The 24,459-nt window shown below is 47.1% G+C and overlaps 6 protein-coding genes across 6 annotated transcripts; 4 read left to right on the forward strand and 2 right to left on the reverse strand.

The window, feature by feature from the left end:
- Window positions 1-1,285: 1,285 nt before the first annotated feature.
- Window positions 1,286-4,035, reverse strand: HD556DRAFT_1435370 (uncharacterized protein; the record flags this gene model as incomplete). The annotated part of the gene is made up of 12 exons (XM_041305422.1): window positions 1,286-1,446; window positions 1,480-1,609; window positions 1,652-1,668; window positions 1,719-2,112; window positions 2,143-2,571; window positions 2,596-2,671; window positions 2,741-2,937; window positions 2,986-3,320; window positions 3,363-3,474; window positions 3,534-3,827; window positions 3,883-3,900; window positions 3,934-4,035. 12 exons carry the CDS (start codon window positions 4,033-4,035, stop codon window positions 1,286-1,288), a joined length of 2,265 nt encoding a protein of 754 aa, XP_041152166.1.
- A 931-nt stretch (window positions 4,036-4,966) lies between these two features.
- Window positions 4,967-7,489, forward strand: HD556DRAFT_1314857 (uncharacterized protein; the record flags this gene model as incomplete). The annotated part of the gene is made up of 9 exons (XM_041301022.1): window positions 4,967-5,350; window positions 5,831-5,954; window positions 6,085-6,138; window positions 6,187-6,351; window positions 6,465-6,596; window positions 6,649-6,807; window positions 6,856-6,910; window positions 6,992-7,088; window positions 7,139-7,489. 9 exons carry the CDS (start codon window positions 4,967-4,969, stop codon window positions 7,487-7,489), a joined length of 1,521 nt encoding a protein of 506 aa, XP_041152167.1.
- Window positions 7,490-15,001: 7,512 nt separating this feature from the next.
- HD556DRAFT_1314858 (uncharacterized protein) lies at window positions 15,002-16,008 on the forward strand (the record flags this gene model as incomplete). Its single annotated transcript, XM_041301023.1, has 6 exons — window positions 15,002-15,109; window positions 15,161-15,244; window positions 15,302-15,370; window positions 15,426-15,575; window positions 15,632-15,676; window positions 15,787-16,008. 6 exons carry the CDS (start codon window positions 15,002-15,004, stop codon window positions 16,006-16,008), a joined length of 678 nt encoding a protein of 225 aa, XP_041152168.1.
- Window positions 16,009-17,053: 1,045 nt separating this feature from the next.
- Window positions 17,054-17,615, reverse strand: HD556DRAFT_1314859 (uncharacterized protein; the record flags this gene model as incomplete). Its single annotated transcript, XM_041301024.1, has 2 exons — window positions 17,054-17,547; window positions 17,606-17,615. 2 exons carry the CDS (start codon window positions 17,613-17,615, stop codon window positions 17,054-17,056), a joined length of 504 nt encoding a protein of 167 aa, XP_041152169.1.
- Window positions 17,616-18,768: 1,153 nt separating this feature from the next.
- On the forward strand, window positions 18,769-21,853 carry HD556DRAFT_1451489 (uncharacterized protein; the record flags this gene model as incomplete). The annotated part of the gene is made up of 12 exons (XM_041307964.1): window positions 18,769-19,111; window positions 19,166-19,221; window positions 19,271-19,336; window positions 19,382-20,020; window positions 20,074-20,404; window positions 20,884-20,959; window positions 21,014-21,137; window positions 21,180-21,277; window positions 21,477-21,512; window positions 21,562-21,589; window positions 21,640-21,693; window positions 21,740-21,853. The coding sequence occupies 12 exons, from the start codon at window positions 18,769-18,771 to the stop codon at window positions 21,851-21,853; spliced, it is 1,965 nt and encodes a 654-aa protein (XP_041152170.1).
- Window positions 21,854-22,289: 436 nt separating this feature from the next.
- Window positions 22,290-23,864, forward strand: HD556DRAFT_1250963 (uncharacterized protein; the record flags this gene model as incomplete). The annotated part of the gene is made up of 8 exons (XM_041298972.1): window positions 22,290-22,456; window positions 22,514-22,642; window positions 22,691-22,799; window positions 22,852-23,042; window positions 23,096-23,234; window positions 23,291-23,419; window positions 23,535-23,689; window positions 23,744-23,864. 8 exons carry the CDS (start codon window positions 22,290-22,292, stop codon window positions 23,862-23,864), a joined length of 1,140 nt encoding a protein of 379 aa, XP_041152171.1.
- Window positions 23,865-24,459: the final 595 nt, after the last annotated feature.

Below are 24,459 nucleotides of genomic sequence, written 5' to 3' on the forward strand. Positions count from 1 at the left end.
TATCCAGAAACGCTTGGTCGGAAGATCCACGTATCGCACTAGACATTTACATTTGTCAGCGCTGGTTAGACCATAGGTAGACGCGAGATCTTCAAATAACTCGAAAAAATCTAACAACTCCGACGTTTCGCCATTGAAGAGCGGCGCTTTACTAGAGTTAGGGCCAGGCATAGCACCTATGCCTCAATGCGCGTGGGACATGATGGCGGTTGGCTGGGTCGTGGCTCGAGCTTGAGTGTTAGTGAAGACGGCTGGTCTCAAAATGAACGGTTGTGGGTGCTGGAATGTGAATGAAGGTTGTTGTGATGACGTTGCGACAGCGGGACGTGATGATCTATGGTTGTTCGGCGCGAACGGATTCTCATCCTCGTCGTCGGCCTCGTCTGAGTCGTCTGATTTTCTGGGGCGGATTGGACGGGGAATAGGATTCAGTGGTGTTACTGGTTCTGGTTGAGGAGTCGAGGGGCCTGCAACAGCGTGGTCGTCTGTAGCGTGAGCCAGCGTGGATGGTGAGGGAGAGTGGGATGCGCTAGGGTAGGTCAAGAGATCTGGAACACACCCCTCGCGGTGGGCTCCAATATGTAAGTCAGTGTACGACTCGCGAGTGCGAAGGGGTGTGGAGACCGCTGGAGGATATACGAGCGCTAAAGAGTAGATAGCTATCAGCGAATGTTAGACAATAAGGAATGTGATGGTTTTTTTTTGAGACGTTAGTTATAGTTATATCAATGAATGCGAGAGTGAGACTTCGAGACTGGGTATGATTGCCTGTCAGTATGGACTGTACATGGGCTACTTATACTTTAGAATAGTAAGGGTCCTTATCGATGGCTAGGCCGAAATTAAATGCGAAAAACGGAGTCCGAAGGTAGAATCGTCGCGTCTGAGAAGGTAGAGTAGATGTAGCGCGAAAGAGTACGAAAATGAGCAAACGGAGGTATGAATGGGTATGGTTTGACAGGATAATGAGAGTGCGCATGGGTTTGACAGTTTTCGGCGGTTCGGCTGCGAGCAGGATAACGGAGACGAGAATAATAAGGGTCGATTATACGAGGCATTGATGGGGAACAAGGATAGGATGATGACGAGGTCTGTGCTGAAGTTTTCGATGGTGATGGTAGAGGTGAGCGTTACTTCGGCTATTTCCGGCGTCAACCGCTCAGTAGTCCTTACACACACCATATCTGGCTGATAAAACTCAAGCCAGTTGTTTTTCCATTGATAAGATGTGATTTGTGATATTATAGCAATGGATACAATTGATGCGTGCTGATTAAGCTACTGTCTACACAAATGCGGTACTGAATGTGTGATAACTCTCCTTGTCTGTGAAGTTATTCAAAAAGAAACGCTTGTAGCTTTCCAAGCAAGGCGCAGAGGACACGCTGTTAGCCACTGCCTCACCATAAACTGGTATCAATTCAACTGCATGTGTCACATGTGTCACTCATATGACAGCCCCCTCCCTATGGCGGTTACTGTTTTCATCCTGCATGTACGTGCGCTCGAGAGTCCACATTGCGAGTTCGGGGCGATCATCAGGACTAGAAATAAAGCGGAAAAATTGGACATAGAGAAGTGGGTCAGAGAGATAAGATGGCAGTTCCAACTTGGAACCTCGTCAGACTGTCAGTTGAAAAATGAGTCACACTTGTGCAACGTAATTCGCTGTATATGACATTAGTAGATTAGAACATAAGTACATGGAATAGACTTGCTCGTTTTGCCGTCAATACCCATAGCATCAATGATAACAGTATCACAATTTCCCAAGGGAAAATTATTACTTGGAGGGTATGCTTGCACCACTTGGCTCGGCATGATGATGCGTGGCTGGAAGGCTGAGTGAAGCTGCAATCTGAACTTGTGCCATACATGGAAGTGTCCGGATTCGGGGTCCAAGCAGGACTGTTCACCACTGGCAAGGGATGAACGACAAATGAAGTCAGCGAGCACATGATTGAAGTCCAGGAGTGCATATTTCGTGCGTATGTCAAACGGTGACAGCAATTTGTAATCAAGCGTGACATTGAGTTGAAAAGCGGTGAGTGCATCTCCAGAGAGGATACCCTTGAAAAAGTGATTACAGACAGTTTGGGGACCATGAATTGACTTGACTTCATCAGGGAGAACTCAGGAAACCCAGGAGAGTGCAGGATTGGCAATAGTGACATCTTCATCTTCGGCGTGTATGGCATTAACCAGTGACGCCCCACGAGAAGTCAATAGCATGTACAGGTCAAAATTTTCCATAGACTCTTGGCGGTTGAGAATGCACACAAATTGCTCCGTAAAATCCTTGATTTGCCGGGACGTCCACGGGAAAAGGTTCTTACAATATGTGATGAGCAACCACTCTGTCACATCTGCAGAGAACTGCATCAAAGTCCCCAATTTCCTAATTGTACCATCAAAGCTTTGGAGAAGCTCAAGTTTCGGGATGAAAAAATCTTCTTTGATACCCTTCTTCCTCTTCCTTGCCTCAGCCTGGACGATAGCATCCTTGAAAGAGTGGAAATCTGAAAGCGCCTGCACCAATGACTGAAGAGATTGAGGTGAGTGAACTGGATTCTGTGCGAGGTAAAAGAAGTCCACGAGTGAACGGATTGCACAGACGAATCTGTGTGGAACGGCCCCTGCAATTGACGCAATGATAGTGCATTGGATGTCTCTATGCTCCCGGCCTGTCATTTGATTAACATGCGTGATGCCTTTCATGAAATGGCGCGTTCTGACCCACTTATACTGGACCATGAAGCGAGTATCGAGCTCAGAATCTCCTAGAGCCTTTTTGATCCATTTTAGCGGATGATCTGCAAAAAACTTATGACAGGTGTGCAGCACCTCGCCAGCAAGGAAGACCGACAGACATGCAAACTTCCAATCACACCAGTACGGCATGTGAACACCAGACAAATTGACGGCTTTGGCTGCTTTCTGGAACTTGTCCAGATCCCAGGGATCAACATTTTGGGATATCCCCACAATGAGTTCCAATGTGTGGTTCCCGGTATGAGGGGGGTGAAGAATTCCATCACAGAAATCTGCTTGTATTGCCATGGTTAGCAGGGACAAGTTTTTACTGACTGCAGCAATCATAGTAGCCTCTGGCAGGTCGCACACATGAGCAACAAGTGGCATGAATACATGACAAATGTAGCAGGAGGGATCGGGCATAAAACAGTTGTCATTTGCTGTGACCTTGAGGTTTGCAAAAACAAGGTCCATGCATTTATGCCATAGTCTGGCCTGGAGAATGGACTGGTGTTCTTGATGAACGCGGAACTTTACAACTGGAATGTAGGCTACACAGCGCCAAGCTCATAATGTTGCCTTGGAATGGACCTCAGAATCAATATTACCAATGGTGACGAAGACCGGGTGCATCTTGATTCCCCCGGCAAGTCGCGTCACAGGAGTTTTATCTGATCCCAAGATAATTGGGACTTGAGTCGTACCCAATGGGAGATAGTCCTAGAAATAAAGAAATCAGTCTATTACTCAGTGAGGCGTAGATTAACAGGGCAAAAAACCTGGATTTTCCATGCCATATTGGCACTCATGTAATCCCCATATTCGCGCTGATTTTTGATGTTGGCGACATAGGGGTTAAAGGTCATGTGGTTAGCAAATGTTGGGTTGCTAAAGAGTTGCTGGACGACCTGCAGTGCATCACACCAAACAAGCTCCACAGGATGGACAGTCTTATAGCCTTTGAACTCTAACTTGGAGACTTTCCATGGGGTAAAAGAAGGGAGCGAGTCCATCCAGTCTAGGAGGTGATCCTTCATGGTAAAAAATGGTCTTGCACGATTTGGAGCGTCAAACTGTGAAATCAAGATCATAGTTGGGAGTACAGCTTAGATCGTTGTTCCTCATTACCCATTTCAACTTCAAGAACTTCGTAATTTGGGTTCAGGTAAGGTTTTTGACCAAGAATTTCCCTAATTCCCATTCACCTTGGTCAGTGAAAGGGTAATAGGCATTTATCAACTGCCAATTCACAAATTGATTATCTTCCAACTTATCCAGCATATATTTACCGATCCCATAGACATATCCAGATTGTGGGTGGCAGGTACCAGTGACGGGTGTCTGACCACCTTGATTGAATATAGAAGGGACAGGTAAAGCTTGTGGTTGTGTATCAGAAGGCCAGCAAGTAGACGGAGCATTGAGATGTGAAATAAGTGCCTCAATGGATGAATATTCCCCAAATTTGCAGTTGGGACATAGCCTGCCAAAGGTATGTGTGGTATCATGAAGTGAGCAATGGAAGTACTTACATTATAGTGTAGACTTGGCTTTGACTCAAGTGTGCTAGATGTTGGCAGACTTGCAGGATTGCACAAGGCTGAAATTCAAACTCTGAGGACCTCACATCTCACAGTGCACAGTCATCGCGCTGAGCCAATGGAGTTTGCATCTTCATCACCAGTCTCATCTCCTCCTCGACCAAGCAGTCCTGCTTTTACCAGTACTACATCAAGTAGTGCAACACATGTTGAATTAACTCCCTTGAAATTCTTTAAGAAGGTCAACTACCCTGAGTCACCCCATACAATGGCTACTGAGCTCTTATCTGGCTCTGACCGTTCATTTTCTCCCAAGCTATCCCCCTCCCTTTCAGGTTCCCCAAAGGTTTACCTATCCCCAGTGGAAGAGATCCCATACCTTCCCGATGTAAAGGAGAGCTTATTGTATAAGCCTGACCTCTTATAATTGCCAAAGTCACCTTCCCGGGCAGCATACTTGCGTGAGAGATCATCCAAGAGGCCTATTCCATACCCTTCTAGGCAACTTCCACTCAATATTCATTTGACAACCCTCATCACAGGACGAGGACATGAACCAGACTTTACCACTGAACAACTTCAAGAGGTATTTGTCATTTTCTTTGTTCCAAACCATTCTTACATGATACATTTAAAAGCACAAGGATGTGATATCTAATGGCCTCTCACAGATGAATGTTGACACGTTGTACAAAGCCTTTAAGGCAGTACTTGCTAGCCGCGAGGTTACTCACCTTCAAGTGGCAACATCCCTATGGCAGGTTGAGTGCACAGAGTGTATGACAGCCTTAAATCAGGCACTCCACAAGGAGAACAGAGCCCACCTCAATATCAAGAATGAACAGCTGAAGAAGATCAGAAATTTCTTTTCTGAGCGCCATCGCGCAGAAATTGATGACAACACAAATTACCCTCAAGCTGTCTATGACAATGAGTGCGAAATGCTTTACGCCATCACTACCCAAGCAGACTTGGTCTCAAGATGCCTGGGTCCAGGTGCCAGGCATGAATTACTGGCATCTACCGGCGAGGGTCCCTACCTACCTCGTTTTTTGGTACTTTGAAAAATAGGGACAGCATTACACATGCACTGGGGGGTGGTTGCATGGACACTGGTACTGATACAGACTCTGATTCTGATTCTGATTCTGATCATGGCGGGCAGCTGGGCCCGCAGCGCCCGTTCGGCATGCAGTTGTGACTGCCCATGTGGTATGTGACTGCCAACTCATTCACGCTGCTCACACTGATCGATATCAGTGACAATCAATTGATTTGTGTCACTGTTCATAGATTGCTATTAACTGGTGCCACTTTGCTTCGCCCGTTTCTTGCCTGCTCATAACTGGCTTCGACCGTTCATAAACACGCTTCAACTGTTTGATATGGTGCTTCGCCTGCCCCGGCCATTCATAAATCTTTTTCTCCTGTTCATAGATCATCTTATCATGCCACGCCCCTACCCTCTTTTTCTTTGGTAGTAAATGTTTTGCCTTGTTCGTAAATCACCTTATCAGCCTGCCACACATTCCCAGTTTTGTAAAGATCGTGTAAAGTACCCTCATATGTACTATTACATTAATTCGCAATGTGGTCCCCAGCGCAAAAGTAAAGCCAAAGTCCCCAAACCACCACGAGGCTCTGGCCTCAATCCTTCAGGTGAACCAGCAATTGATCAGCTTCGCATTCCTACAGAACAACCGCAGATGTCTTATTTCAGTTTCGATGCACATGAGACCACCCATAAGTTCCTTATGTTTTTCATCACTCAAAGCTCAATGTTCTACAGCCCAACATGGCCATTCTTACAGGGGCACGCAGAGCACCGGCTTCGAGACCACCCGTAAGTTCCTCATGTTTTTTTTGTCACTCAAAGCTCAACATTCTACAGCCCAACATGGCCATTCTTACAGTGGCACACAGAGCCCCAGCTTCAACAATCAATCCTCCTGGGACTTCTTTCAGAATCAACCGTCCTTTGAAGCGCCCCCACAGGGCTCATATCCCAATGAACACTACTCATTCCAGGGTGCTACAGGTAGCACAGCTAGCACGAGTATGTCGGACACAATGCTCATTCAATGAGGCGAGATCCCTCACACAGACGTCATGCATGTAAGTTATTTATTCTTGGATCTATTTAATACTCATACTATTCCTTTCATCTAGATGGCGGGCCCAGCAAGACTCGCAAAGAAACGAGGGAGTCAACAGCCGATGCCACCAACACCACAGATGGCTCCCTACCCAACAACCCACCCACAGATCCCATCCGCAATCGAAAGCTCAATGTCGCAGATTGTGACGTCGTCAACACATACTGATCCCACTCCCACTATACCCACTATAATAGTCTCTGATGCCACCATTAACCAGACGATGAAGGGCGCGATGAAACTTGTCACGCGTGAACTATTTAGCCTGAATGCGATGACCATCAACAAAGCCCTGAAAAAAGCTATGCTAACAATGGTTATTTGGGACTCGTTGCTGCAATGCTTCGGTCCTAACAGTAAGTTTTATGGTGGATTGTTAGCATCGTACTTACACATTCTTTTAGCAATGGTCACAAACTTTATCACCAGTAAACGTCAGGGTGAGGTCACAAACACGTTGTCAGTGACCCGTGGGAAAGTAGTCGAGTTTGCGCGTATGGGCGCCTTCCATGCGTATTGACTGTTTCCCCCATTACACAGTACCATGCCCCCTGTCATCTATCGTAAACGAGTGGTTGACAAGATCGCGATGGAGGGCAACAGACTCACGTTCATGCACATTTACACATTCGACCAGGTACAATTTTGTTTTTACCTGTTGTTGAAGACTGAACTTCATCTTTTCAGGACGGTAGAATCCAAATCAAGGCAAAATTCCAGAATTCGTTTATAATGGCCAATGTCATTCGATTTGTTTGGTTCAGCTTGCACCAAGAATTCCTCAGCAAGACAGAGGAAGAACAACTGGAAAGGATGAAATATATATGGGCACTCTCCAGCACTGCTACTTTCTGCAGCTTGGATGAGCAATATGAGATTCACGTGCAGATGGATCCCTTCGGGGGGATGTCAGGCAACCGGAAGTTTCTCGCTATTGTGAAAGCGATGGATGACTTGATGGACGACGAGAAGGCAGAATTTCATAGGTTTTTGCAGTATGTGTTGCTGGTTGGACTGACGCAAGCACTGTCCTCGTAGATACATTTTATGCTGGTTTCAAATGGTTTGAATCTTTGTACTACTAGATCACGCATTTATCACACTGATAATCTTGCATTGCATTGATAATATCACATTGTCTTCAAATCTCATACTAATCTTGTACTAAATTTTGTGAAACTTAAGTCAGGGTCTGTTGAAGCTAGCAGTACACGCTCAGTGTCTGGAAGGAACAACTAATATTAATGTTAACTAGCGGTACGCGCTAAGGAATCTAGAGTAAGAAACGGCGAGATAACGAGACATATAGAACGAACGTACCTCAGTGTCTGGAAGGAACAACTGAGGTATGAGGAGAGAAACAGAAACAACTATATGTGCTGATGCATGTGATATGAGACAAAAAGGAAAGTGCTATGGCTAATGACGACGATGACAAAGGAAGACTTCAACACACCCCCACAACAACATGTTGTTGCAATCATTGCGACACGAGAGAGAGTCCTGTTTGATGACGAAGGAAGAGAGGACGGGGAAGACACTTGGTAAAGATGTCGGTGACATTTTTGTGAGTGGACAACCACTCTGGTTTGAATGTGCTGTCTTTGATATGCATGCGAATGAAATGGAAACAAAGGTCGATGTGTTTGGTACGACTGTGATTAGCGGCTTCTTCTGAGAGAGCAATGGCCCCGGCGTTGTCAGCGAAGAGCGGAAGAGGAAGGGAGAGCAGGATACGCAGACATTCGAAGAAGGATGCAAGCCAAAGGCCATCTTGAATCACTGCCATGAGAGCCATATATTCAGCCTCAGTCGAGGATAGCGCATGGGTTAATTGCTTCTTTGACGAGTGGGATATGGGTCTTCCATTGAAGAACCAGATGTACCCTGAGATGGAGATACGATCTTCAGGAGTACTGGCCCAATCAGAGTCGCTGAATCTGTAGAGTTCAGGAACTGCTGTTGCACCCCCATAGTGAGCACGTAGGCTGATGGTACCAGCTAGGAAACAAAGGACGTGCTTGGCCGCAGCATAGTGGCGGGGTTCTGGACAGCTGTTGTGTTGGGCCAGCTTCATGACGGCAATGGCGATGTCAGGGCGTGTGTACATCGCAAGGTAGAGCAATTCCCCGACGAGTTTGCGATACTTGGAGAGAAGATTCTTGACGTGAGGATGCACGTCAGTATCATGTCCAAATGGAAAGTGTGAGTCCATGGAGAGGGTCACCGAGTTGCAGCCAGTCATAGCATGTTCGTCGAGGAGGTAGGCGATATAATCGGTCTGATGCATCCACAGTTCGCAGGTAGTGTGATTGCGCTCAAATTGAATGCCAAGCTGCTTGGATACCGGACCGAGATCTGTGATACCGAACTGTTGAGCTATCTGACCCTTAATCCACATGAGGAATGGATGATTGCTTGCTGCTGCGAGGCCATCGTCAACGTGCCAGGCAATGATGCAAATGATGTGTTCCCCCTCTCCGTTGACATGATCATAGATGAAAATGGCATAGTCAGCCTCAATACGAAGGAAACCCAACCGAGTCAGAACTTCACGCAAAAGTTCATACCAGTCATAGGTGGCCTGTTTGAGTCCGTAAAATGATGATAGCAGGTGGCAGACAAGGAGGCTGATGCCGGGCTCGAAGCGTTCGAATCCAGGGGGTTGTCGCATATAGACATCCTCCATCAATTTCCCCCACAGGAACGCCCTCTTCGCATCAAACACGTCGAGTTCCCAATTGTTAAGGGCAGCAAGGGCTGAGAGTACGCGAATTGAGGCCGCTTTGGCGACAGGCATGAATGTCTTCCCAAAATCGATCCCTGGCACCTGTGAAAAGCCCTGAGTTACTAGTCGAGCTTTATAGACGGATCCCCCTTTCTGATCCTCGTGAAACTCTAACACCCATCTGCAACCAATGGCCTTACGATCGTCTGGGAGAGAGACGAGCTCATAGACTTGCATCTCAGACATGAGATTCATCTCTTGTTGCATGGCTGCAAGCCAGAAATCATGGTCCGAATGACGCATCGCTTCATCGTAGGTATTGGGAGGAACCTTCATGTCGTAGTTAGCAGCCTGCGGATTGCGACGAGTGTCACTACAGATTGAGAGGTGGGCATGCTCTGTGGTGATCAGATTAGCTAGAACATGAGAGAATCCCACGAATTCGGTGTCAGCACGTATGGCATCTTCATCAAGCTCATCAAGCTCAGCGAGAGGATGGGAGGGTGCAGGAAGGAGAGAGGGTCGTGTGACAAGTGGGATGGGACGGACTGGGACTGCATCATCTTCCGGTGGAGTGCCATGAATGCGTGCCTGCCTTAAGGTGCGTTGACGTTCTAGGCGAGCAGCATCAGCTGCAAGTTTCTCATGAAAAAGCTGGCCCCGTTCAGTGAGAATGAGGGACCTAGATGAATGACATTCGTGAGGGGGAGGGATGGGCGCTGCAGGAGGTACATGGAGAAGAGGAACATGAGGCAAGTTGGGAGCCACAAGAGTAGGCGGAGGAGGTATTGCGATGGGAGCAGGTGGAGGAGGTGCTGTCCTGTTGGTGTCGTCCTCATCGTCGCTATCTGAGGTGGGAAACTCATGGTTTGAGAAGGATTCATCGAAGATGACATCGCAAGAGTTGAAGAATGCCCCAGTCGTAGAGTCTCGACAGTGCCATGCTTTGACACCCAGAGGATAACCCATAAATATGGCTGCGCGTGATCGAGGTCCTAGCTTCTCCTGTAGTTCAACGGGAATCCGGACAAAGCATCTCGCGCCAAACACCCGCAGGTGTGAAATGTCCGGCTTCGCACTATGCAACATTTCATAAGGAGTTTTCCCTGGGGGAAGTGCGCGAGACTCTGTGTGATTGAAGAGGTAGGCTGCACACAGAGCAGCTTCACCCCAGAGAGAACGTGGTAAGCGGGCATGATCGAGCATTGCGTACATTCTGCCCTTGATCGTACGAATAACTCGTTCTGCCTTACCATTCTGTTGATGTGCGTATGGAGCCGAAAGTTGACGGATGATCCCCGCTTTCTCGAGGTCTGCAGAGAATGCTGCATTCAAGAATTCTCCCCCATTATCCGAACAAAAAACCTTCACACACAATCCAGACTGGTTTTCCCATTGAGCACGAACTAGGCACCAGGCATCAATGGCTTGATCCTTTGAGGCGAGTAGTTGGAGGTTGAGGACATTTGTGTGATCATCGAGGAAGATTATAAAATAGCATTTATTGTGAGGTGTGAGGACCAGAATTGGTTTGCAGAGATCGGAGTGGACGAGCTTGAGGAAGCGGGAGGCTTGGGGAGTGTCAGAGGGAGGATGAGAACGTTGTGGGTGTTTGCCCATGATACAGGATTTGCACTTGGACAAAAGAAAGTCGGGGGAGATTGTTGCTCCCGTCGTAAAGAGAGGCAAACATCGTACAGCTTTTCCTCCGATATGTCCAAGGCGGGCGTGCCACAGGTCGAGATTAGGTGTGACGTGAGTGAACGCACTGATGTCAGGTGGGGACGAGAGTATTGAGGCTGCATCGGCAGAGGGTGCCGGCAGAAACTCTAGATTGACATAACAGAGATTGTTAGCCATCGGTATCGCTCCCAGGTCTGTTCCCCAGTAAATGAGTTCACAACGAGGAGGAGATGCTCTGAAAACACAGTCCCACCCCTTACTCAACATCCATCCTACTGATAACAGGTTCAACATGGCCATTGGGGCGTGCAGGCAATTAGAGAGCCGCACACGATGTCTAGTCCCACCGATTGTGAGAATAGCGACACAGTCACCGCGACCAGAGGTGGTCAAACTCCCATGATTAGCTGTGTGAATGGTGACAGCGTCAGCTGTGGAGTATGACCAAAAATATGAGCGGTTGCGAATGAGGGTCGTGGTGGTCCCGGAATCTAGAATAGTGTTGAACCCCGAAGCCATGAGGTAGGATAGGGCAGCTGCATCTGAATTGTCGCCGCCAACCTCAGTGATCGAGGCACAGGAAAGATCTGCCAGGTAATTGTTAGCTGCAGTCTCTGTGCCAGCGAAAGCGGCAATAGTAGTAGGAGGAGGCCGAGTCTGCGGCGTGGGTGCGGGAGGAGGAACAACAGCAGCGGCAGCTGTCTCTTTCTTTTTGGTCTTCATCCAAGGTGCTTGTCCCTCCATACCTCTGCCCTTTCCATAGCAGTGGGCATGATCGTGATCCCCCTTGTTGCAGCCAACCGTGGTGCAGAATATTCCCTCCAGATTATGACGGTGTTTGCGCAACCCCGTGATTGGGTTAACATTGGTATGTCCTGCACTCGACGTTGACAATGTCACAGCATTGGCATACTCTGATCCTAGGGAACCGCCGGCAAGTGCACGCTCATCCAGAACACAAGCGGCTTCAGCTGAGATCCATGCGACGCAGACATCAAAGCCGCTGGATGATGATGGTGAAGTCGTTGTGGTGGTGGAGGCAGTACCGGTCATAGAGGTGGTCGTGGAAGGAGCAGCAGAGGTTGTGGGGAGGGTGATTGTCAAGAGAGCCTTGAATTGCAGCCAGGATCCTGAGCGTGGTAGTCCACGCAAGAGCTGAAACATGGCTTCCACATCAGTATAGACAGCTCCCATACGCAGTAGACGCTCCCTAAGAATGGCATGTTGTCCAACATAGTTGGAAGCATCCGCCGCGTCCTTCATTTGAAGAGCATATAAGCTCTGACAAACCACGTGTTGTGATCCCATGTCCGTCCGCCCAAAGTGATCCTCTAGAATTTTCCACGCGTCGCGAGCAGAGACCTTATGACTCGTGGAGATGAGTTGTTGGACCGAGGGCAAAAGTCACCGAGTGATGATAGACTTTGCTTCAAGATCGTTGATTAGCCATTCTCTAATGGCCTTCTTCTCATCGACAGTCTGGGCAAGAGGGTCTACAGGAACTGGCTTATAAGAAGCGCTCCCTAACACATCGTCAGGATTCACAGTGACGGTCACATGGCACCATTGGTCTTCGATACCGAGTGCGTAAGTGATTTCGCATTTCCAGGCGAAATAAGTGTCAGGGCCCGTGAGCTCTGGAATATGATCTAACTTCCCCATGTCAAAGGAAGGTAGTGAAGTAGATAGATAGCAAGTTGCCCTATACTAGGCGCGTGATAGTTGTAGCTTTGATATGGTTTCATTTTAGAAACCAGGGCTCATAACCTGTTGAAGCTAGCGGTACGCGCTCAGTGTCTGGAAGGAACAACTAATATTAATGTTACCTAGCGGTACGCGCTAAGGAATCTAGAGTAAGGAATGGCGAGATAACGAGACGTATAGAACGAACGTACCTCAGTGTCTGGAAGGAACAACTGAGGTACGAGGAGAGAAACGGAAACAACTATATGTGCTGATGCACGTGATATGAGATGAAAAGGAAAGTGCTATGGCTAATGACGACGATGACGAAGGAAGACTTCAACAGGGTCCTCACATAACCAAAACCAGGTATTTACGAACTGAATTGTAGTCTGACTAAAACGGAAACTCTCACAAAAGTCTTGCAACGAGTTTTAGACTACATTTTCATAAAGTTGGATTTTTAGATTAGTAGATCTGGCACTTTGCGTAACACTCACATGCTCCCGCACTTTCAGATCTGCCGCTGATGATTGATGATTCCCAGTGAAAATCGACAAGAATGAGGTAGATACACGTAGATAGATGTCTAACCACAAATTGAGGTAGATACAAATCTAAGAAATTCGAGACAGCAAAACTCTAATTTTGTGCAAAACACAAAGAATCTTTGCAAAGGAAAAAAATGCAAACATTGTCAGACTTCGATCGCATAGTTTGCAACTGTGCAATGAACTTTCGGCAAACTTTGTACAAACTTTGCATATGCAGACATTTAGCCATGTATGTGTGTTATATTTATTATGAGTCAGTGCACTGGTTGAACCATGTGCATCTTCTCATCCGCTCACCATGTCAAAGTTTGTCCCGCCATGACCGTCTGGCTTGATACAATCATTCCCTTGCATTTCAAGTTACTACTAAGCCTCCCAAGTACACTTGCCGTTGATGCTGCATCATGTGCTCTTCGTAGTGGTGATGTCCGTCATGCTATCGAGATGTACAACCATGGTGCTAATTCAAGATGTATTGTGCCATTCAAGCGCCGTGCTCCAGTTCATGATGAAGAGATTCATAGATCTCAGCTCCCACCTCAATAATCCTCCAAAGCTTTGAGAGAGTTGTGGGAAGTCGTTGTTTGCCCGGGCCATGGGAAAGTCCACTTCACAGCGGTATATCTCTTCATACACGCCATCCATTACCATGCTGATCAAGGCTCGTGCAAGTCATGACAAGTCCCCGTTGTTTCCCTTCATTGCCATTGGCCAGGATTGCTCAGCTGGTGCCTCGTTCACGTTGGATGCTGTGGAGCCTGAGCTGGAATTGGTGTGAAGATGTTTGCCCCCTCCCCACTGTTTCCTTCTCCAAGATAACAAGTGTTGATGCCACCAAATCGAGAGCATTGCGCGCATTGCGAGACAATACTTGGCTCCATCTCACGTGTCACAGGACACAAGAATTTGATGAACCCTTTAAGTCGGCCTTTCTCATGCACGACGAGCCGCTTTCGCTCAACTCGATGTCACACAGAGGCTCTGTCTTGGCAAGAATTTGCATTTCTTTCTGCCTGTGAAACCTGTCTACCAGTATCAAGGAGGTACGTGCCACGTCAGCGAAAACCTCCCGCGCTAATGCAGTACACTAGGAATACAAATGAAAGGCCACAGCGCAGGTGAGTGTCATCATGCTTACTGGTTCTACAGGCCACTGTACTAACTGGGTTCTTCTACTACTACAGATCAGCTCTTCTTCGATGCTCCAAGGCAAGGACAGTGGGAATGAGCGCGATGACTAGCGGCGGGATCCCGGTGTGTGTGCATGATAGCATTGGCATCAGGATAGTGGGCAGGGCGGAGGCGGGCATGGGTGCAGCGATACCACTACCTAACCATAGCGATACCTATAGATACATCATTCAATGGCATTAGATACCTCCCAAATGGAACATTTTCAGCGCATATATGCATCTAAAAGTGATCTAAAGCCAACGAGAATTGTATTGAAGCGCTAAATGTTCGTTTCGATCTCTATCTTTTTTCATCTCGAAAAGTCTCATTTGTCAAAACACGTCAAACGGTATCGATATTTTTCATAGGTATTATCTTTTTAGCTATCTATCTATGTGTATCTACCTAAATATTGTCGATTCTCACTGGGGATGATTGTTTACAAATATTTTATGCTGTGGAGGGATAAAGTTTGGGCTGAGTATGAAATTTGGCATTGGGCACGTGGTTTCGTATCTCTGGTGGGAAGGAGCTTGTTGTCTACGGTTCCTGGCTCAAGCGCTCATACTCGAGCCATTCTTGTTTTGTTCATTTTCGTATGGACCCTGCTCCATTCCACAGCTCCACACTTCGGTTTTTTCATATATAACCTTCATGGGCTCCCTGATACCGACATCAAACTTTTCCCATCTGCCCAAATCTAACCTTCCTCATCTACCTTGATCAGATATGTATCATATGTTCGTTCCTCCCCACTACACACTTAGAAAGGAAAAAATCGAGGCGGTCTTTGCTAACTCCCTGTCCTGGATTGCAGCATATAACATCGAAAAACACGTAAGCATGTTGCGCGTTTTCACTGATCTTCAAACTGACCTTGGTGTCCAGGCATGGGTCAAATTCAAGGATTACAATAAATCTGCTTACGATCAAGATGCGTGGAGCAAGCTAGTCAAGGACCAACAGACTAAGGTATGGGCGGGAGTGACTTTGGGATCATTGTCTCGCAAGCTAATGTGTTTGTTACAGGATTTCATCCAGTCCACGTTAGATGCCATTAAATGTTCTCCTGGGAGTTCCAAAGTTCGGCAAGGCATGGTGTGTTTTGAAACGACATTCCTGCATCACTCTTGTTTACCTTTACCATTTTTAGAATGTCCTGCTGAAAGGAGCCCCAGGAATGGGCAGAAAGACGGTTGCTCATGCGGTCTGCAACAGACTCAAGCGTCCGATGCTCGTCATTGGGGCCCATAATATCCCACCCCTTGCCGATGTAAAACCTTGGGCCGCCAAACTAGCATCGGTATGTACTATTCACGGACCGTGATACGTCTCTGACGTGATGTGGTGCTTACTTAGCTTGCGATCAAGTGGAAATCGGTGGTGGTCGTAGACCATGAATATGTACGTATCGCCTTTCAAAGTATTAGTCAGATCCTTTCTAAACACACGGCTCACAGCATTTCATGGAATTCGAGTATGTTGTTGATACTGTTAATGCTGTACTAATATAGCTAATTCTTCGTCAGGAATACCTCAAGTTGGCGATTCGAGAATTTAAGTTGCACGAATGTATCTGTCTGTGGGCCTCCGTGGTGTCGCCCGCTTTACGTGGCCCGTTCGCAGCCAGTGCATACCACAGCTATCTGACCTGCCATATCACTAACTTTTCCCTGTTGCAGCTACCGAATTCCCCGATCTTGATCAGCCAGCCCGTCGCTAACGTTGGCTACTAGTTTTTGCCCGAGGTGACCTGGCGGAAACTATTTCTAGAGGCGAGCATGCATCGGCCCCTACCGTGAGGAGGGACCGGAACGCGGAGGCCTTCCTTTGGAATCTCTTCTCGGTACCAACTCGGTAATGTCATGTCTGACACTGAATGACCTGACGCAAGTGCTAATGTAGCGCTAATAGGAGTTCAGATTGAAAATTGGTTGGCTTCCGTACGAACTACAGCTGGGTAAGTTGGTTGATATTATCAAGCTGTTCCTGGCGACTAATCAGTGCCACACATGAGGCAAAATATAACCCCTCGGGACATGAAGAAGTATCTCAAGATGGAAGTTGTCCTCTTATCCATGCGAAGGACACGGCGAACAAACATATTCAATGTGCCTGTTTGAAGTATGTGCTTCAAGTTGCTGGCTTGTATTCCATATATAAGAAGTTGTTGAAGCGCCAGTGGAGCTCGTGCACATGGGTCACACTAATTTCGCGTCCTTACATTACGTAGAATACGCTTTGATTACGGTTGAAAATGATCTTGGCAGCCAACCCGCATGTTTTGTAATTTGTCATAGTATAGCGGCTGCATAGCCTGCTTTTGTCCCATTCAGCCTGAGAGCGTGCTCCAGAACACTGATCTGAGTCTTCGTGCCATCAGAAAATTTAAACTTCTGCTGAAGATTTCATCTCATCAAACATTACTAATTATCAAATAACTGAATGATAAGGTAACCTGAACAAAAATGATAGGAGGCTATGAAAGAGTCACTGCACTGACAACGGCAGGAGAGACTTGAGACAAGTCTCAAAGATGGGTTTCGTGCGTGACAACAAAACCGGGCTCAACAGAAAGTGCCGCGTAATGAGAACGAGGCCCGCCGGGTGCGTGGCATGTGAGTCAGGCCATCTCTTGCTATTACATATATTCTGGATATAACCAGCAATCCCTAATATGGATAGGCGAATCGATTTTCAAACTCCGAGAATGCTCTTGACATCCATTCTCTATGGTCAGCGTCCTAACAGCTACTGTACGAGACACGCTACAATGGAGTACTAATCTTTGACAAAACGAATGCAAGAGATCCACATGTCGTCAAACCTCTTTTCCGGATCTTCCGACTTGTCTAACTCAACCTCCTTTGCCCCACCCTCAGGTTCGAGGCTGGCACCTGGCAGTACCGCGGCAGACTGGGACCCGTCTGTCGCATCGGTCACTGATGGAAGTGATGGCGATGGTGCGAGCGATGGAAGAGAACTTGAAGGTGGTGGTGGTGGAAGTGATGGTGGCGGAGATGGTGGCGGAGGAGGTAACAAAAGTGGTTGAGGTGGCAACACGGACGGAGAATTTGATGATAGTGAGTGTGGTAAAGATTGGATGGGTGGCTGCAGGTCAGATACTTTTGATGGCTGGTAGTAGTAGAACGCATTGTCCGGTGCTGGGGTATAGGCCTGCTTCCGATTCATAGTTCGCTGCGCCTTAGCAGCTGCACCTGCGGGTGTCCACATTTTGAAGTCCAAGTCATTGTAATTGTTATTGTTATTGCATACTACCGTGACGTTACGAGTTCATAATGACTCATGTCAATCAAAAGGGGGAAAACGTACCTGGGGGCATGTCTTCCTATTCCCTCAGTAGTACGCCGTACGAGCAATGACAGTAGCAAGCAAGTCCGAGTGCAATTGTTAGTACGAAATTGCGAGGGTATTTAAATATCACGGTAAGGGTAAACTTACATATTATAGCGCGTGTTCATGCCTTGAGGTACTTATGTCACCGTGACCTAGCAGAACATTCGATCCAATCTTAATGGGCGTGTTCGGAGCTTTCCACTACACGATGCTCCCTGACCTGATGGATGCTGCTGAATCGAAGCGTCATTGATACTTACCTGCCGAATAGAGCCTCGGTTAGAGCCTCGAATGGCGGAAATACAAGTTCCTGGTCAATAAATCGAGGGATACCAGCCTGAGGTTGCGAGACCTCGAGCTCCAACCCCGGGATTCTTGATGGATCGAGGGTTGGAAGATTTCAGGTCGTTCCTCGCTTGTAAATGAAGATCTATGGATCACCAACCAGGTTGTTACTACAGTGACACTTCCCAAAGACTTCCGGCACTCCCGAATCCAACGCGTGTGGCACGTCACAGAACTGCATTGTTATTCGACACCCTGTCGATTTGCGAAGATGCAAAAGAGGTTTTGGATGGTATGATATCTCGTACATCTAGTACATCTGCTCCACCGTCTGCCTAGTGCTGAACATCACGGCACTCGTCTAGTTAAGTGTTCTTCGTAACACTATTGAGAGACGATCGTGCGAGTACTAGTAGGACGTGAAGTGTGTATTCCTTCAAATGCGAATTTTTATCAGGAAAAGTCAAATGGGACTTATGCTGACTCACATTGATGTTTTGTCTCGACGATTGCTGCAGTGGTGACACCGAGATGGTATCGTGAAGTTGAATGCAACGCCAGAATACCATGATGGACGGCTCAGGAAGAACGAGAATAGACTGTAGTGCATGCACCAGAATACAGCCGAACTTACAAGGAAAGACTCGGGAAGATTAAGTTGAAGAATGGACGTTCAACGTTCAACATTCAGCTTGAGCGTATCAAGATGAGATGCTTACGGCACTTGCCGTTTTTGTTCAATGATTATGATCGTTATCATTTGTAATCTTGGTTATCTCTTCCGGAGCTTCCACGACCTCACTTCTCAGTGCCCGCCACACATTCAAACATTCAGCATCCAGCATCTAACAGTTATGTCTACCCTAGTGGCTCAGCATGACAAAAAATCCTTCTGTAGCTCATTTCCTCCCAAGCGCCCCAAACGCTCCCGCAGACAATGTGAAACCAGAAGCAACTCTGCTCCACAGACACTTGCCAACCAGAAGACATCCAATCTCATGAAAGCAACATCACCAGGTTTATCACCACAAGATAGTACTGGAAATGGTTTAGAGTCCATCAAATCACTTGTTGAGGAAGAGGAGGCACCAGATAACACACCAGTTGCAGTTCAGTTACACATCCCTACTTTCACAGATCCCAGCCCATTGCGTGATGTCTGCCAGCGGTCCATTGGTTCTGATCACTCTACCTCCAGTATGTTCAATGAGAATGAAGTATTTAATTGACAATTTTCTAATCGGGTTGAAGATGTGCGGAGGGTATTAAATTATTTAACGAAATCAGCTTTACACGAGAATCGCATGGTATGTCCTGTTGTTCGAACACGATGCGTGTGCTTACTAAATATCCCAGGAATTCCACGGTGTGAGAGCGCGAGAATTTGAGTCAATAGAGCGAATATTGGGCGAAACGGCCCGAGTATCGATCAAGCCCAGGCAAGTCGTTTGATTCTAACTGTTTCAGGCAATGCTAAACTTGTCCAGGCTAGCTTACGATTACAACACTCGCATCCTCATCATCAGCATGCCCACCGTTCTCCATGAAACATTGTTCGACGATTTGAAGGACTTGATAGGCGATGCCATCAAGGCTTTTCCATATGATCGCGCTATTATCTCCCCCAAGATCCACATGACGCGACCTCTCGATACCAAAGACGGATGGGTCACACCTGATATGACTATATCCGTTACCGCTTTGGAGGGACCTACAGAAGTTGTGATGATCCCTTTCTATGGGGAGTGCGCTCTCACGGAGACTGATGAACATGTATTTGGAAAGGTGGAAGACGTGATAGCAGCGCATCCGGATGTCATCTGTGTGGTTGTGGTATTAGTACGCGAAGCTACGAAGTACGCCGCTCCGGTTGCAGATTCCACCGCATCAAAGACCTTGCATGGTGGCACTGACAGTGAACCGCAACCCCTCACTCTCAAATCATTCATCAATCTTCGCACCACGCCACGTTCATTCGGTGAGCCCGTCATGGTGGCCGATCACACTTGGTGCCACGTCGCTTCAGTTGAATACTTTGTGTGGGTGAGGAAAGATGAGACTCCGATAGATATCCGTTCTGATGATCCTGCGGACATGGCCTACGGTGTAAGTTTTCGTCGTTCTCAACCTTTCGAATCGATCTAACGGATCTGATGCAGATTTTGGTACCCATGATAGACATGAACGCCGTCATGCAGATGCTCGAACGAGGGTTAATCAAGATCAAGGAGTCGTTCGTCGCTTTCCAGAAGCAGATCGAACCTCACCTCGACTTCACCATTCTTGAGGAAGCACGTATCACATCCTTATCTGACTGGGACTGGAACGCGGCGTCAAAACGACTCATGTCTGCTTCAGACATCACCGCCCACAAACGCTATCTCGAGTGGTACAAGTCGCTTTTCATGACTGAGGACAGTGACAATGCCCCTTACGTCGATTCGCAGGAGGTAGATGAGGGAAATCAAGTGATTGCTGAGGGCTCGGAGCGTAAGCGTGCTCACACGTCTGGCAAGCTTCCCTCTTCTAGGTTCAAAATTCAAAAGTTGACTTAGCGGAATCGCCTGGTTAAACGCTTCTTTTTTACATACTTTGAATCTCTACTCAAGCCAGTCACATCATACGTTTACATTGTACTACATACGCATCATCGTTCCCCGACCCCGACTCTACGAAGTAGCTAACTATTGATTACCGGAATTTGACTTCGAACTATGTTCATTTGTCACGTGATCGCGACTAACTTCGATGTGTTCCAGTTTGCGTCTCGTCTCCAGTCGACATTACGGATGAAATGCGACCTTCGGAGCTTCAATATTATATTCAATCGTGTCAATCTTGCATCCGGGTGGTGCACCATCGCATTCTCCTGTTTCCTGGTTGCTTTTTGGTTGATTCTCATGTTTGTCTGTTAACTGTTCTTATATGATTGATTCGTCTTCATTATTTTGTCCACAATACTCGTATAGCGTCAACAAATGAGAGTACCTCTCGGCTCGGACCCGTTACAAGTGATCAGATCATAGAGTCTGTTGAAGCAGGTGGGTTATTTGCCATGATGCTTCGATACATTCATTTACTGACGTCCTTTGCGACCAGTTGCGCAACCCTCACATTGCCACGCCGCTTTCAGTTGCATCCTATAAAGCAGCGACGTCACCATGAGGACTCTATCGCTCGTCGTTTCGCAGACTGGTACAAACAATCTCATTTCAGAGACAAGGTGTGTTCTCACGTTTCAAGGTGCTGATCAGTTGTACTGAAGTTTGATATTCACCCGTGCGCTTATTCGATGTTTCTTCGCATCGTGGGCTGGTTCCATGAGGATATCTCCTCACACTCTAACTCGCCAACTGGTACAAGGTTTGTGTCCCTCATTAGTGTGTACTTCGTGACTAAACGCTTGCAGGGTATCAACTTCCTTCAGGTTACGTTAGAGCACGATCATTATCCTACAAACTATTTTGAGGAATGGACCAGACGCGGCTTTAATGGGGAATCTGTCACCATAGGTACAATTTCATAGAATATGGTCAAACACGTGCTTATTTCTGTGCCTTAGACCCCGGAGGTATATTCTGCTGCAGTCTGTACCCTTGTAAGTTCTGTCTTTCAATCTTCTGTGAGATCCGCTGATATGTGATCAGATATGCTATTCACGTCTTGCCCCTGATGGTACGATACTATTCTAATCGACGATGCTCTTGGTCTCATGGTATTCCAAGGCCACTTCGTCTTCGCGTCTCTCCATGCTCAAGGCAAAAGCTTATATATCCAATGTGGCGCTATTCTCACCTTATTATTCTACGTCCTGAGTTTGTTCAGCTGTTGACCCGTCAGATGGAGGATGAGACCTTCGAATTCATTCTTGGCCGCCTGATCACGACGCTTCACGGTGTTGCCATTGACGAACGTCACACACCACGCCCATATTCTTGATTCCCAGACGATAATTTCATGTAGACGACTCTCAACCCGGCAAGGCACTTCAAGGTTGCACACCTCTTTCTGCGACTCCCATGGTATCATATTCTGAAACTGCTTACTCTCGCACTTGTCAAACATACAGCTGTAGACAACGATATGTTAGGATGGCAGATGTGTTCTCAATGACGGAGTCATCTGTCGGTGAGTCTCCAGTAACCTACTAGTAGTACCATTACTAATGGCGCCATATTTTGAGGGGTGAAACACCGATCGGCTGTTGGATATCCTCATTAGGCACTGCCCAATATGTCTCGATATTTAGCGAGGATCGGTACAAATAGGTTCGTCGTGTTTGTTTCTTTTCTCTATTTCTCTCCACCATTTTGTCACCCGTCCCTTACCATTTTTCTTACTATTTCACCGCGCCTTAACACTCATCATTTCTGCCATGTCTAGTACGCAAGAGCCTCAAGACCACCGTCATTCATATGCTCTCGCATTGCCAGATCAGTCTGGAGCGGTCCCTACCTCCACAGAGGCAAGGGCCAAGCGTCGCATTGCTGCATTGGAAGAGGAACTCCACATGATGAAACAAGAACGAGGAACGAAGCAAAGGTTCGACGTGCTCATATAACATTTCGCTCACTGCCTTTTGCTCATCGATCGTTCAAGGAAAACGACCTACTACATTGCTCAAGGCAGGGCCATTCGTCGGATGGTTGTCCTATACACCAGCCTAGAGGACTTGATCGCCGAGAACGATCGCAGGTACGAGGAGCAGTTGGAGCCCAGCACCCCAGAGTAGGTCGTTGCTATTCGTTCCATAATATGTTTAATGAAGTCATTCAGACAGGATCGCTTGCAGCATGGCTACATCGCACTCTCGCAGATCCTGCCGTGGCTGCATGAAAAGCTTGCAGAACTCGATATTGATGACACTGAAGACATGCTGAAAAAGGTGCGCGCTCTCAACCTTAAGGCTCTTCGCACAAATACTGATAGTGTTTTAGCTCAAAAAAGGTGCGGATGCGGCCCGTGGTGACGACACCTCTACTCTCAAGGACCTTGTCGCTACCTGGGTTAATCAAGATTTTCGACCCTCCCGTCTACTTAAGTCTGACGAGAAGCAGTCGCGCGGCTTCACACATGACGTTTCTGGGATGTTACTCTGCCCTGCGGAGTGGGACTGGGGCAATGATATGTGAGTATCAACCTTTGTCCATCAATATGATGCTGACGCGGATGGCTGGGCAGCGTGAAGGCTGGCATTCGTGACAGAACTTCAGATTATATTGTATCCGAAAACTCTTGGCCACTGTTCATATACGAGAACTATTCAGTCAACCCTAACAACCTCGAACAAGGTCTTTTCAGGTCCAGGATCCTAGTTCAGGTTAGTAGCCTGGTGTTGCTGTCATAAATGTTCACTCAAAGTTGTTATGTTGCCAGGCTTTCAAAGCCACGTTCACGTCTCCATCTTCCGCAAGAGAAGCTGATGGTGATGGCGATGGAGCCGACATCCTCGAGAACAACAGGCGCGCCCAGCGGGCATTAAGTCAAGCCAAGGTTAAAATGTGTGTTGCTTCAATTATTAACATGAGGAAAGTCACACCTCGCGCCATCGCTTACATCGTCTGTCAAGTGAGTATAGTGATTACCCTATGGTAGATACCTGATACACAACATTTGGCAGGTTCGCTTCGCTCTATCCGGTGTTACATCTTGGCGCACCGTGGACGGTGATTTCGACTACGAGATGTTCTGGAACAACATCGTCGACTTTTTTGAAGACGTCCCTGGCCCGGTCACAAGACGTAGGGTGACCCAACTTCTGGAGTGGTGGACCAGGTAACGCACAATGATTTATACCTTACGTACCGCACATCTAACTCTACCATTTAGGAAAATTTTTGGAAGAAACCATCGTGAAGACCTGACACCAGAGGTAGTGTCACAGATGTCTGTCACAGCATTAGCAGACCAGAGAAGGGCGCTGGAGGATGCTGCTTATGATTCGGAATAAGAGGCATTTAGCTGTGTAGTCTACAATAATTTGTTTGATCTAATTGTAATGCTGCAATGATCCATTAATATATGCATTGGAAATCTTTTTGGACCAGGATCCATTTCAGTGATGGTTGTATACAGCACTCGGTATGCCAATTGCTGCAAATTTTAACGCGTCTTCCGATCCTACCAAAACGTAGAAACGCTGGGAATGTAAACATTGCATTTACGACTGCGATAACTGCTGATAAGTTCCTTATGCGTGGCATCAACTATGGACAGTTGTTTGATTATAATACTCCTAGAGGACGAAGTTAACTACAGTCTCCCTACTACAGAGCATCAATCGAGAATCCCAACACGAGAGGTGAATTGGGTAGGTAATGAAACTTTAACAAAGATCACACATCAACATGCGAGTGAGCGGATAGTAAATTCGACCAACAAAATCACTATTCTGGAAAACAATCTGTTTCGTGACGAAAATATGCAACTCTTGGAAGATACTGCAATCTGAGCGAAGGCTCATAATTTCTCGCTGAATAAACTACCAAATGTACGTCACTATCTCTTCGCAAATCTATCAATCAGCTATTCAGGTTCCAAGCAGC

The sequence above is a fragment of the Suillus plorans genome (genome assembly GCF_016647745.1).
Source record: "Suillus plorans strain S12 chromosome Unknown HD556scaffold_132, whole genome shotgun sequence".
Taxonomy (NCBI): domain Eukaryota; kingdom Fungi; phylum Basidiomycota; class Agaricomycetes; order Boletales; family Suillaceae; genus Suillus; species Suillus plorans.